At 41.7% G+C, this 13041-nt stretch overlaps 1 protein-coding gene across 1 annotated transcript; it reads right to left on the bottom strand.

Annotated features, from left to right (window-relative positions):
* Nucleotides 1-3072: 3072 nt before the first annotated feature.
* Nucleotides 3073-7146, bottom strand: LOC148876914 (Tetratricopeptide repeat (TPR)-like superfamily protein). The gene has a single exon (XM_088947629.1). It carries the CDS (start codon nucleotides 6513-6515, stop codon nucleotides 3960-3962), a length of 2556 nt encoding a protein of 851 aa, XP_088803755.1. The 5' UTR covers nucleotides 6516-7146; the 3' UTR covers nucleotides 3073-3959.
* Nucleotides 7147-13041: the final 5895 nt, after the last annotated feature.

Here is a 13041-nt window from a genome sequence, read left to right as displayed (position 1 = left end):
AAAGGAAAACTTGATATTTTATTACTTGAGTGAAAACTTGTTCTACATTGCTTGCTCAACTAACATGTTTGACACTGAAAATCTGACACCGAAGTACTAAACATAAATAAAAAATGAAACAATGGCTTCACTATTTCAAAGGAAACATAACCTAACAAACTATGCCACAAAAAATTTTGACTCTTATTTGACTGATTATATGACTCTAAAGATGACGCCGAGAGACTAGCCTTGTTGTTAAGAGTGTAGAGGCCATCCACTAAGCTTCCTCTACCAATCGTCCTCCTAGAGGTTAGATCTTGAAAAAACACATGAATCAGGAAAAAAAATGTTATGCTGTAGTTTAAAGAGCTTGTGATACTAATAATGAAAAGCAAATTGATGGGAAGCTGAGGAACATGCAACACATTATTCAGGAACATGCAACACATGCTCCTAGAGGTTAGATCCCTAGCCTGCAATGGAGGAAAATGATCCATCTACAAACCTCACTTTATCCCTTCCTAACAAAAGGCTATAAGTTTGAAAAAGATTTGGCTTATCGGTCATGTGGTTAGAGACCCCTGAGTCAATGATCCAAGGGGAAACAGTGGTAGTGGTGACATGGAAGGTAGATGCCACATTATCTGATGTAGACACAAATGAAGTAGGAGTACTAGTAACAAAAGTGTCCATCTAACGCAATGCCTTACCATATGATTCCAAATGATTATTGAAGGAGTTCATGATATCTTCCTTGGGGTCAAAACCAATGAAGTGGTCCCGAACAGTACCGACAAACTGAGTATCTTGGGTTGCCACATTTGTTGCATTATGTGTTGTATTAGGCTTCTTCTGACCCTATACTTTACCCTGTTCTTGGTTCTTTACAACCCACTTTGGCCTCTCATGAATCTCCCACCATGTGTCATGTGTATGTCTTGAACGCTAGCAATGGGAACAAAACAATTTGTCCTTATCACCAACCTTCTTGGAGTTTCTCTTCTTTCTCATATTGTTACCACCCATTGCAGCTAATGCCACCTATTGCTCCCTCTCAGTTGTAACCATCACACTCCGCCTACTTTCCTCAGATTGAAAAAGGGCATACACCTCTTGAACTGAAGGCAACTCTTTACTGCCTAAAATCTGAACTCTAAGAGGTTCAATACGGGGTTTAGTCCCAACAAGAAGGCAAAAACTCGCTGCTAAGAAACCAACTTCTTATAGGCTTTAGCATCATCATCATGTTTACATTCTATAGTCTGATAGTAGTCCGACTCCTTCCATATTGAAGTAAGGGCTGAGTAATAGGCTGAAAAACTACGGTTCTCTTGTTTACAGGTTGAGGATTCATCTTGTAATTGGTTAATCTTGGCATAATGTCTTCGCTCAGAATAAGTGGTTTTGGCATGTTCCCATATTTCACTAGAAGTATCTTCCCACATAAAATTCTTCTTCACATCATGTTCCATGGCTGCAAGAAGCCAAGACATCACCATACTGTTCTCTTGGTCCCACCTACCATATTTAGCAGTCCCACTCTTGGGTTCTTTCAACCTTCCATTTATGTAACCAGCCTTTCCCCTTGATGTTACATAAAGTTTTACACCCTTAGCCCATTCCAAGTAGTTCAAGCTGTTTAAAGGGGTAATTAGTATAGGAAACATCATATTTTCAGCTCTCATACCAGTTGAACCATGGGTTGGTGTAACTCTGGATGAGGCAGAATCATCATTTGCCATTGAGAGCAACACAAACTACAAAACAAGCCCGATCTACAAATGCACACAACCAGTTCCCACCGAACTAGTACCTCTTACAGTCTCAGTTCGGGCACTAAACACCAAACCAATCACTTCCGAAATCCACAGCAACAACTAGGCAGTCTAGGAACAATCAAACAGTCCAGAAAGAAAATAAAACACTGCTGAAATTTACTGGCAGCAATCGAACAGTCCAGGGATTTAAATATCAGTCTCCGTTGGGCTACACACTACACACACTAACCAATCACAGCACATACTTGTGGAAAAGGAAATCACACACCCCTGTACAGCACCTGTTCGAAGGTGCAAATCCAAAGAACAAGCCTTCGCAGCATCATCCCTCTCCTACTAGGGTCACTTTGGTGCTACAACCAAGGGAAGAACCCAGAAGAATCAGAAACAGGTGGTTCTAAACAGTCCGATAAGAGTTTCTTGCCTTCACTTGTCCAAAAGATTTGGAAAACTAGGTGGATGAGTGTGATTCAGAGGAGAAAAAGGACTCCCATTGCGCAGAACCTGGCATACCATGTTCTCTTTCTAGAATAGAGTGAGGAGAGAGAGGAGAGGAGAGAAGAGAAGATAGAAGGGAAGAGAAGATGAGAGGGAAAACAGTTTTAGATTCTAGTATTGTTGGCAGAGCCCAGCTTCTCATGTATAATAACATAACATAAAACAAAAGAGCGAATATTACACTTATACCCCTGGCAGCATACTCATAATAATCTAATTAAAAGAAGAAAAGAACAAGCTGACAGCACACTAACAGCAGAGATAAAGAATAACACTAACAACAAAAACAATGGACTTGCTACCAATAGTTGGCGAGCCAGTTCCTTTTTTAGTGTAGCCATTGCCTGTCATTAGGATCATATTGTAAACTTGAAACTGTTCATGAAGACCAAATTTAAAGAAGGGAAATACATAACTTCATCTCTGACATAACCTCTTGCAACTGGTATTTATACATTTTAACCAGATAATGGGTTGAAGGATCATTGATTATATCAGACTGACTTTGCAAACCAGTCTGCTTGGAGGGAATTCATGTACGCTAAGCGTTGTAGATGAGCTTGGGAGCCGAAAAATGGCCCTGGATTCACATGTCCTTCGAGTGGGGAGTTTGAAACATTCTTTGAATATCAGAATTTAAATTTGATCCCTTTGGAAAAGAAGCAAGAAACAAGAGCATGAATTCTCTACAACTTCTCTTAGGAGATTGGTAATAAGAACCTCCAAGGAAGTAGGTTCAACATGCATGTATGCTGAGAGAGTGGTAAAAATTTTCTCCAATGCTTCCATGGAAAATATGATCATAATGGAAGTCTTGAAATCCAAAAATATCTTCATCTTATTTAATTCTCCTTGCTTTTTTGATGGTAGACCAGGCAAACCTGGTCTACTAGATTTGTACCATGTGCATCCTTTGCATTTTTCATCTTTTCACTTGGACAATTGAAGAATATGTTTAGCAAGAAAATCGCCTATTACATGTTCTTAATCAACAAAGAATATCAAGAGAGAGAGAGAGAGAGAGTGAGATTACAAAGTAGTTTGCAGAACTGATAAGTAAGGGCTAGGTTGAAATAATGAGAAATGATTTCAGGGCCCCCATAATTTAACAATGGATATGGCATTGAACAGAATGGAATGGCAGAACAAGATACATGTAGCCGATCCCATATGGTTGGGAGTCTTGGGACAAGAATTAGATGATGATGATAAGTAAATCATAAAATATTTTATGATCTCTTGGTCCTCTCCTCTAATGGCAGACTAACTCTTCAAAGGGAAATAATTGGTGATGTTTTTACTTTGTTCTGTGGCTGGCATTGCTTTCTAGTTGTTGTAGATATGTCAGCTATAAATTTTCTATATTTTGCATTATTTATGAGAGACTGTTCAGTCCCAAGGCTCTTACACATCAACCACCACAAGCAAGAATTAAGTTGTATCCTTGCCTTCTTTCAGAAAAGACAGTTGTAACTGCACCGGATTAGGCTGTCAGAACATGAATCCCACAAATGTTCACTTGAATCAATTGAGATGGTTTCATCTTAATTACCAATCAAAATTTCAGTTGAGGTTTCTCTTGGACTTGAGGCTGTGCAGCAAATTCATTCCAACCAACTTGATGCTCTTGTCTTTGTCTTGAATAACAATCAAATAGTCAAAACTTTCAGCTTTTCTGTTGGACCATGGAAATCGCTTTCCTTAATCATCCATCAAAATTGTAGAGGTATCAGGAATATAGCCAACCTCTTTGATTTGTTTGGTCAACCTGCCCAGTATTGAATAAATCAAACCAGCTTGGCTATGAGCTTTATCTCTTGCAATAAACACATGAACCTTACTATTTATTTGGATCCAACTATGGCCTGGTTCCTTCACCACCCCTTTGCAGTCCATCCTCTTCCTCACCTTCTCCACATCATCCCACATACCTCTAGATGCAAAAATATTAGAAAGTAGAACATGGGATCCACTTTCATTTGGATCACTTGATATTGCCATCTCTGCAGCATATTTACCCATTTCAACATTGCAAGCTATTTTACAGGCACTGAGCAAGCTACGCCATACAATTGCTGCTGGTTTAATTGGCATCTGATCAATGAACTCCTTGGCCTCACACAGTTTTCCTGCTCTGCCCAAAAGAGAAACCACACATGCGTAGTGCTCTGTCCCAGGTTTTATTCCGAACTTTGATGTCATTGAGTCAAAGTGAAGGAGCCCTGTTTCAACAAGCCCTACATGACTACAGGCTGAAAGCACACCAACAAATGTGACATAGTTGGGTTCTATTCCTTCATCTTCCATACACTCAAACATCCGAAGAGCTTCTTCAGCATCCCCATGCTCTGCATATCTTGAGATCATAGAATTCCAACATGCAACATCTTTTTGATATGAACCATCAAATGTTGTACGAGCCTCTTCAATGCTTCCACACTTTGCATACATATCAACAAGAGCATTGCAGACATATGGATCCATATCTAGACCAGTCTTTATAAGGTGGTTATGGAACTGTTGGCCATGTATTAAACTTGCCAAGTCACTAGCAGCTGTAACAAAGCCAACGAAGGTAAATTCATCAGGTTTTATTCTTGAAAACTGCATTTCTAAGAAAAGTTTGAGGGCTTCCTCTCCTTGTCCATTCTGAGTATACCCTAAAACCATGGCATTCCATACTACAGTATCTCTTTCATTCATCTCCTCAAACACGAGTCTTGCATCCTTAATACACAAGCACTTCGAATAAACATCCACAAGAGCACTACCAGCATAAAGGTCCAAGGAAAATCCATCTTTTACAATGAGACCATGGATTTGTTTGCTCAAGTCAATGATGGATAATGAGGCTGACAACCCAAAAAGACTAACAAAAGTCAAGAGGCTTGGATTAACTGATCTAAGTCTCATCCCCTGAAAAAGATCCAGTGCTTCATATAATCTTTCCTGTCTTGCATACCCTTCAATCATTGCATTGTAAGAGATCACATTGTGCTCATCCATATCATCAAAGGTTTTTCTTGCATCAGCCAAAGAATTACATTTTGCATACATGTCAATCAAACTGTTTGAAACAAACTCATCAAAGTCAAGGTTGGTTTTGACAGTAAATGAATGCACTTGTTTCCCCTGTGACAAAGCCTCAAGTGAACCACAGGAAGTGAGAATGCTAGTACAGGCATAACTATCCGGTTTCAACCCTAAGTGTGTCATTTCTGAAAACAACTTCATAGCATCCAAATCACATGAATTCTTCATGTAACCAGCAGTCATGGTCGTCCACGTGACAACATTCTTAACAATCATCAGGTCAAATAGTTTCTTTCCGTTTTTCACCATATGACACTTCAAATAGAGATCTATTAGTGTGTTCATCACCGAAGTATCTGTTTGTATTCCATTCCTTAACACATAAGCATGTATCTGCTTGCCTCCTCCAAGAAAACCCAACAATGAGCAAGCATTTATTACGCTTGAGAGAACATATCTATCAGGAAGAACATCAGTTTTTCTCATCTGGTCAAACAATTGAAGAGAAACTTCACTCTTTCCACTCTGAGAATACCCTGTAATAATTGCGGTCCAAGTGACTGCAGTCTTTATTGGTAAACCATCAAAAACTAATCTCGCATCTTGCACGTCCCCATTCTTTGAATAGAAATCAATTAAGGAGGTACCCACATAAACATCCTGATCAAACCCCGATCTGATGGCAAAACCATGTACTTGGGTAGCTTGAGCAACTGCTCTTAATTGCGTGCACGCACAGACAGCACTAGCTAAAATGAACTCATTCGGGTTCTCTAAAGAATATTTTTGAAATTCCAAAAACAGCGTCAAAGCATCCTCACCCCGAAAATGTTGAGTGTACATAGAAATCAGCGAAGACCATGTAATTAAGTTTCTTTGAGGCATCGCATCAAACAATAAACGTGCACTCCGAAGACAACTAGACTTCGAATAAGACTTTAGAAGAAGATTGGTTAGAAAAATATCGGAGTGGAAGCCAAGAACTATAATCTGTGCATGAACATTCTTGTGGTAGAGATGGGGCTCGTTAGGATCAAAAGATTGCAAGAGTTGAGCAAGCTCGCGCCTTTTCGCACGTGACTCATAGATTGGGTGAATCCCGTTTTCTGAAAGGAGAAGAGAAGAGAATAAGGTGGAGAAATTGGATGTTAGTTTTCCAATAGTAATGCTACCACATCTCTGGGAAAATCTTGACAGGAACGTTAATGGGTATCTGCTACTCATTCTATTGATGGCACCTCTTCCATTTACATTTGATGATTTGAAACTCACAGAGCAATTACAGCGGGAAAGTGTTCGGAGGAATTCCAATACTATGCAGACGGGTTGGCTAAACCACAGGAGCGTCACAGCAGCCTCCTTACGGATATGGGCAATCACTAGAAGTGGGGGGAGCTATCAGCTATGGCATTCAAACTTATTAGATCTGTTGTAACAGATTTGAACTTACTCTCCCCATCTCGCATAACTCTTTTGCTTCTCTTCCGAACGAACAACAAACATAAGAAAAGCTTATGAGAACGGTGTTAATGGCAGGAGAGGCGTACGTTAGATACGAGCGGTACGAGGACCTCTCTTCGAACAGTGACTGTTATAGCAGAGTCGAGATCGTCGACATGAATGTGTGAACCAATTAACGTGGCTCTCCCTTTAAAGCTAAAAGGAACATGGTTTTCAAAACCGGACCGGACCGGAAAAACCGAGAACCGGTCACGTTTTACCCCAAAATCGTTTTTTTCTTCTAAATTGTTGATTTTGGTCAGCAAACCGCTGAACCGGCCGGTTAATCGTTTGAACGGTTTTGACCGTTTTTCAATTTTTTTTATTTTTTTGTTAGAATGGGATGATTGTTCAGATTGGGCAGTCGGACCGTTTGAACCGATAATAATCAGACCCCTGATCGGTTCATTTTTAAAAACCATGAAAAGGAATGTAATGCATACATCAGTCATAAGTAGCCATGAAAAATGTTACCATTTTGAAAATTTGAATAAAAATGAATGATAAAATAGTTGTGCGTTCTGATAATGGTGTGTGCTTTGGTAATTACTAGGGATGGACCACGGGATAAGATGTAAAAGAGTTGGGGTAAATTTCTTAAACTACCCTTAGGTTATGTTTGGTTTGAAGAAAAGGTAGGGAAAGGAAAAGATGGGAAACCTATACAATGTTTGTAAAGGTTTCCCTTTCTCTTCCTTTACCTACATTTTCCTTCAAATCAAACATAAGCCTTATGGTTTAACTAATTGATTAAGTATACTCCTACTGTTTGATTGTTATTTAGGGAAAATTTCACTAAGCTTTCAAAAAGTGTCAAGTTAGTACCCAAACTTTCAAATGTGTCATTACGGTTCCTAAGCTTTCAAAAAGTGTTAAGTTGGTCATTGTCATTAACTGACCGTTAGTTATCTGTTGAAAATGTTAAAACTGCCCTTAAAAAGAAGACACTATTCATTGTCTTCTACTTTGATACTAAATCGGTTATCTTCAAAGAAAAAGAGAGAAAAAAATGTGAAATATGATAGAAGGAAACAATAACTGAAAGTAGAGAAATAACTAGACAAGAATGTGTTTCAGGTTTAAAGGTAGAAGACAATGACTTCATTAGTCTAAAGTCTCAAACACTTCAACCGACTCAATCTCAAGGTAGAAGACAATGAATAGTGTCTTCTTTTGAATGGCTGTTTTGACATTTTCAATAGATAATTGAAGGTTGGTTAGTGGCAAGGACCAACTTGACACATTTTGAAAGTTTAGGTACTACAGTGACACACTTGAAAGTTAGGTTACTAACGTGACACTACCCCCAAAGTTCAAGGTACTAAAGTGAAACTTTCCCAATTATTTAACATAATCCCCATTGTTTTGTAAAATTATCATTGTCGTTAAAATATTGATGGAAAGGTTGAAATGTTTGTTTTGCCCTGAAATCAAATTAGAAGCTTCTCCCATTCTTCATCTTTCTCGGTCTGGTCTTCGCCACCCAAGTCCAATCACCCCGCCTCTAATGTCAACACTCCAGTTCTTCATCTTCCTCAATCTAGTCTTCGCCAAGGTTTTTAAAAATGAATCAAAAATAGAATCGATCAGGGGACCGGTTTCTGGTTAAGTGGTTCAACTGTCTAGGTCGAACGGTTCAACCCGTGACATCATAAATAAATAAAAAATAAAAAATATATTTATAAATAATAAAAATAGTATAAAATAAAATAAAAAAAAATTAATACAATAAAATACAAAAAATAAAACTATCTAAATAAAAAATAATACACTACAAAATACATAAAAATATAAAAATTAAATATAGAAAAATTAAAAAAAAACAAAAATAAAATAAAATAACTTCAATAGTATATCTCTCTCTCTCTCTCTCTCGTTGGATGGTGGAGTAGCTATGGCTAACCACTATGAATCCTCCATCTATTTCGTCTAAAGCAAGAAACAGAGCAGCCTCTACTATTTGGGCGGGCTTTAACACAGTGACCTTCAAGTTGCAGGCGAATGGGGTAGTGGCTTTGAAAGGGGAGATGCAGTTGACCCTGATGCCATGAGCCCCCAGCTCACTACAGGCTGATCAGACCAGCCCCACCAATGCGTGCTTAGAAGTAGTGTATGAATGAGGAGCACAACCACCCAAGGCTGCTGCCACAGTTTTAGTGCAGATGATCGAGTCACATATCTTTCTCTCCACCATAGCCTGATCTATGTGCTTAATCATCGATGCCACCCCTCGCACATTGGTGAGCATGGTGTTGTCGAAATCTTCCATATACATCTCTAGAATGCTGCTTAGAGGATCCAAGATCCTTGCTGATTGTCGCAGGTGATTGCCGCTGTAAGCAGCTGCAACTATTACTACCACTAAAAACCCTCATCCGCCGTTGCAAACTCACCAACCACCGCTGCAAATTTGGTCGCAGGCAAGCTAGCCATCCACCGCTGCAAGTGCTAGCCGCCGCAAGGCCCACCATCTCTTACTACTAGCTGCAATTGCTGCCCACTACATACAAGTTCGCCGTTGTCGGTCACCGCCAGTCGGTGTATGTCACCGTCGGACGCATAGGTATTGGCCGCCACAGGTGGTCGGTTGGGTGTGAGGGTTGAGAGGAGGGAACTCGGGAAACCCTAAAGCTAAAGGGACTAAACATTCGACTGGGTTAGGGAGAAGGTATTTTATTTTTTGTTTTTTTTTTTTTTAATTTAAAACATTGAAAATAAAAAGGGTAACCCGCGAACCACTGCGCGGGTTAAATGGTATAGCGGCCTGATCGTCCGGGTTAGTGGTTTTCTGACTTTTTCAACAATTTTTAGAAATTTTGAATTTTTAGTAAAACCAAACTTGGGGGCTGACCAGTTACCAGTTTTTCTGGCCCAACCGTCCGATCCGGTCCAATTTTGAAAACCATGGTCTTTGCCGCCCAGGTCCAGTCACCCTGCCTCTAATGTCGACACTGCTGGGTCTCAATAGTCAGAAATCCATGGGTCCTCTATTTTAATGCATTAAGACCATTTCACAGGGTCAAATGGTTTGTGCTACTCAACCTGAAGACGTTTTTATTTTTATTTGCATTTTATGAAGTTAATCTAATTGCAATCCTTAAAGCTCTTCAGGGAGCTAGGCTTCGCAGCTGGAAGCTATATTGGAGTGACTTCAGTAGGAAATGGGGTATTGGCCCCAGGGTGTACCTCTTGTGAAACAAGGCGTGAAAAACCTATTACAGAGACCGATCTCTCCGATGGTTTTGTTTACAGAACAAATAGCTCTCTGAGAAGACTGAAATATCACGTCTCCGTGAAAAAGCTCGAGAACCCAGATGGGAAAATCGGTTTTTCTGAAAGGGGTCACAATTTTCTGCTTGTTCTAAATAACAGTGGGTATATTTAACAGAACCCTTCATTTTGGAGTTAATCTTGTAAATAGAGGAGACGATTGGATTTGATCTTCACTATAGTCAAAGACAATCATAACCAAGTAGATTTATCATGTAAAAAATAAACAAAAAAACATCGGATCAATTACCTGAGGACTACTATAGCCAGGTGGAGTTTTGTCGTCGAAGAAGAAGACTGGACGTCTATAATTTATACAGAGGGAAGCTTTCAGTGACTAACAAGTGGTATGACGGCAAGAATAGAGAGGGGAGTGAGGGAAGTTTCGATTCACAAAACAGAGCCAGAATTTGACCATGCGACAACCCGGCGATTGTTGGAACAGAGTCCGAGCTAGAGGCCCTCTAACTCTTAAGCAGTGAAATCGTCTCGTGAGCTGTCGATCAGATAATCCTCTCTAACTCTAAACAGGGGAGGGAGAACGAAGGGGAAGAAGGAGAGAGAGAGGGCCGGAGATGGAAGGGGCTATCGCTGCCATCGGTTAAGGACCGAGTCAGCTCAGTTTGCTGCTACTGAAAGGAAGAAGAAGAAGGGAGAGGACCCATAGATGAATAGTAAAATTGGGTTCTAAAAAAATTTATACGTTGTGTAGGAATTTTGGTGGAATATTAATAAATATTAACACTAAGAATAGAGTTACTCAATTGTCAAAAATAGTATGAATGGCGTTTGATAACAGTCAAATAGTAGAAGCATATTTTGTCAATTAGCTAATTAGCTAAACTATAATGATAGTTTAAGCAATTTATCCAAATAGTTATAATTGATATGATTGCAACTTGGGACAGGCTTTGTTAGGCTTTTTTAACGGTTTGAATGGGTTTAATCCAAGGAAAAATGCTAATTCGGCTCAATTGCACGTTGTAGTGCTTGTAGTGGTCATGTTCCCACTATTTCAATGCAACCACCTTGAAACGATAGCGTTGCCGCTCGGATTGGCCGATGGCAACACAGTAATTTTACTCCTAAAATCTGGGGTCTTGACCGAGGGCTTCGAGACCCTGAGTACACCGTGAGGGGGGACGAGTCCGAGGGCGTGTAGACGATCGGTAGGGGTATGTCGAAGCCGAGGTTGGAGGCTGAGGCAGACCACCTTCTTGGGCGTTGAGGATACTGAGGCCTAGGGGCTGAGGCGGATGATCTCAGGAGAGTTGGTGACAAAGTGTAGATACTTGGTTGGGCATACAAGGGGTCCGAAGGGGGCCCTACGATTTTGCTTTGAAAGGAAAGAAGTGTAGAGGCTTCGGGTGAAGATCCGAAGCGAAGACTCCGACAATCAAGTTAGTGTCTGCACAAAGTAAAAGGTTCAATGCTGAGGCACACAGACGAGGCCACTAGTAAACACCCAGTCCTCGATAAGAAGAATGCTAGGAGTCTTAGAGGTTCCAGATCCTTTACCTTGTGAGAGGTGCCTTGCATTTATAGTCGGAGCTGCCTGGAAATAGCTGGGCATGGATGGCCCAGATGCGAGCCGTATGAGGGTTGGGCGAGATGTTCCAAAAGGAACCACGTGGAACCCCGCGATTGCACCCATCCGGTTCACACCAAATGGCTCCGTGTGCCCTCATGATGACCCCATGTTGGTGCCTGCTGGTTGACACATGTCAGCCCGTATTGGCCAGCCAAATGCACCTACATCACTTTCCCCCACTCCCGAGGTTGAGGTGGGAGCCTAGGTAGGGCTTTGGCTTCAGCCGAAGGGAGTGCCGACATCGGTAGGTTCCATTGGGTTTGTCTAGTAAGGTGTACCCTAGTGGCGTGTTCGTCTTGCGTGTGCTTCGGCCCGGCCTCTGTTCGCTGTGAAAGGGTGAAGCTGTTGGGACCTTAGCTCTGGCTGGGAAGTTCATGCAAGAGGGTTTGGAGAGGTCGAGTCCATGCCTCGTGCTTGTGTGGGTTGTTGCGTCGGGGTCATCCCCCATAGGGGTCACACGTGATGAGAGCCCTCCATAGGCAGGATAAGTGCTCTAGGTGAGCTGGACCGCACATTCATTGGGTCAACGGGCTCGAACCAGTGGGTTGCGGCGAACAGACCTGTCGATTCGGCCAGCGTCATTTCGTCTCCCCGAGGCTGAGTGCCTAGTGTCGCGCCACAGGTGGGCAACGAAGGAGAAGGCTTCATGACCATTGGATCCGGTTGGATCTGGGCTATTTTTCTATAAATAGGGGACTTAGTCTTAGTCACGGTTTTTCTTTGTCATTTGACTCTAGGCGCCCTTGCTATCGAGTGATTTCCGCTCCCAGAACCTTTGGCTAACACACTTCGTCTAGTTTCCTTCAGCCCTCGTCTTTAAGTAACACCTCATCCCGATGTCTTGTTCTGATTATGGGCTTGAGTGTGATGAGCTTCCTAACCTTTCGGGGGGGGAGGGGGAGTTCTCCTTGGACTCCGGCTCCTCTTAGCTGGCTGCCGAGGTCTCCCCTCAGCAAGAGGTGGAGATGCTGAAGAAGAGGGTGGCTTCTGGGGGTGCCGAGGGCAGCCACCGAGGCAGTGACCCTCCTTGTGAGAATGCCACATCCGTGACGCTGATTTCCAAGTTGCTGAAGTGGTACGGGATCACCATCAGCCAGCTTGTCCCCAACACCCTCCCAACCATGGTTGCCATGCTAGTAGTGGCTCGGCTTCAGGACGTGGAGCTGACTCCTAAGTTGTTTCACGCCATGTTCATGCCGAGGAAACACACCTCTAAGGCTAGCATGTATTATCTTCAGCCTCAGAGGGGTAAGCCTGTAGACAACCCCTCGTTCATGCATAATTGGAAGGACAAGTTGTTTTATATTTCTTACCCCAAGGGTTGGTCGTTCAGGTCGACGTGGGGAGAGGCCTATACGGCACTAGAGAGGTGCCCCCCACACTTCAAAA

The sequence above is a fragment of the Nelumbo lutea genome, chromosome 1 (assembly GCF_056320005.1).
Source record: "Nelumbo lutea isolate HS-2025 chromosome 1, American lotus-T2T, whole genome shotgun sequence".
Taxonomy (NCBI): Eukaryota; Viridiplantae; Streptophyta; class Magnoliopsida; order Proteales; family Nelumbonaceae; genus Nelumbo; species Nelumbo lutea.
This window is presented reverse-complemented; position numbering and strand designations above follow the sequence as displayed.

Excerpts from the sequence above, each read along its gene's own strand:
- LOC148876914 (XM_088947629.1), bottom strand. The coding sequence starts at position 6,515 with ATGAGTAGCAGATACCCATTAACGTTCCTGTCAAGATTTTCCCAGAGA.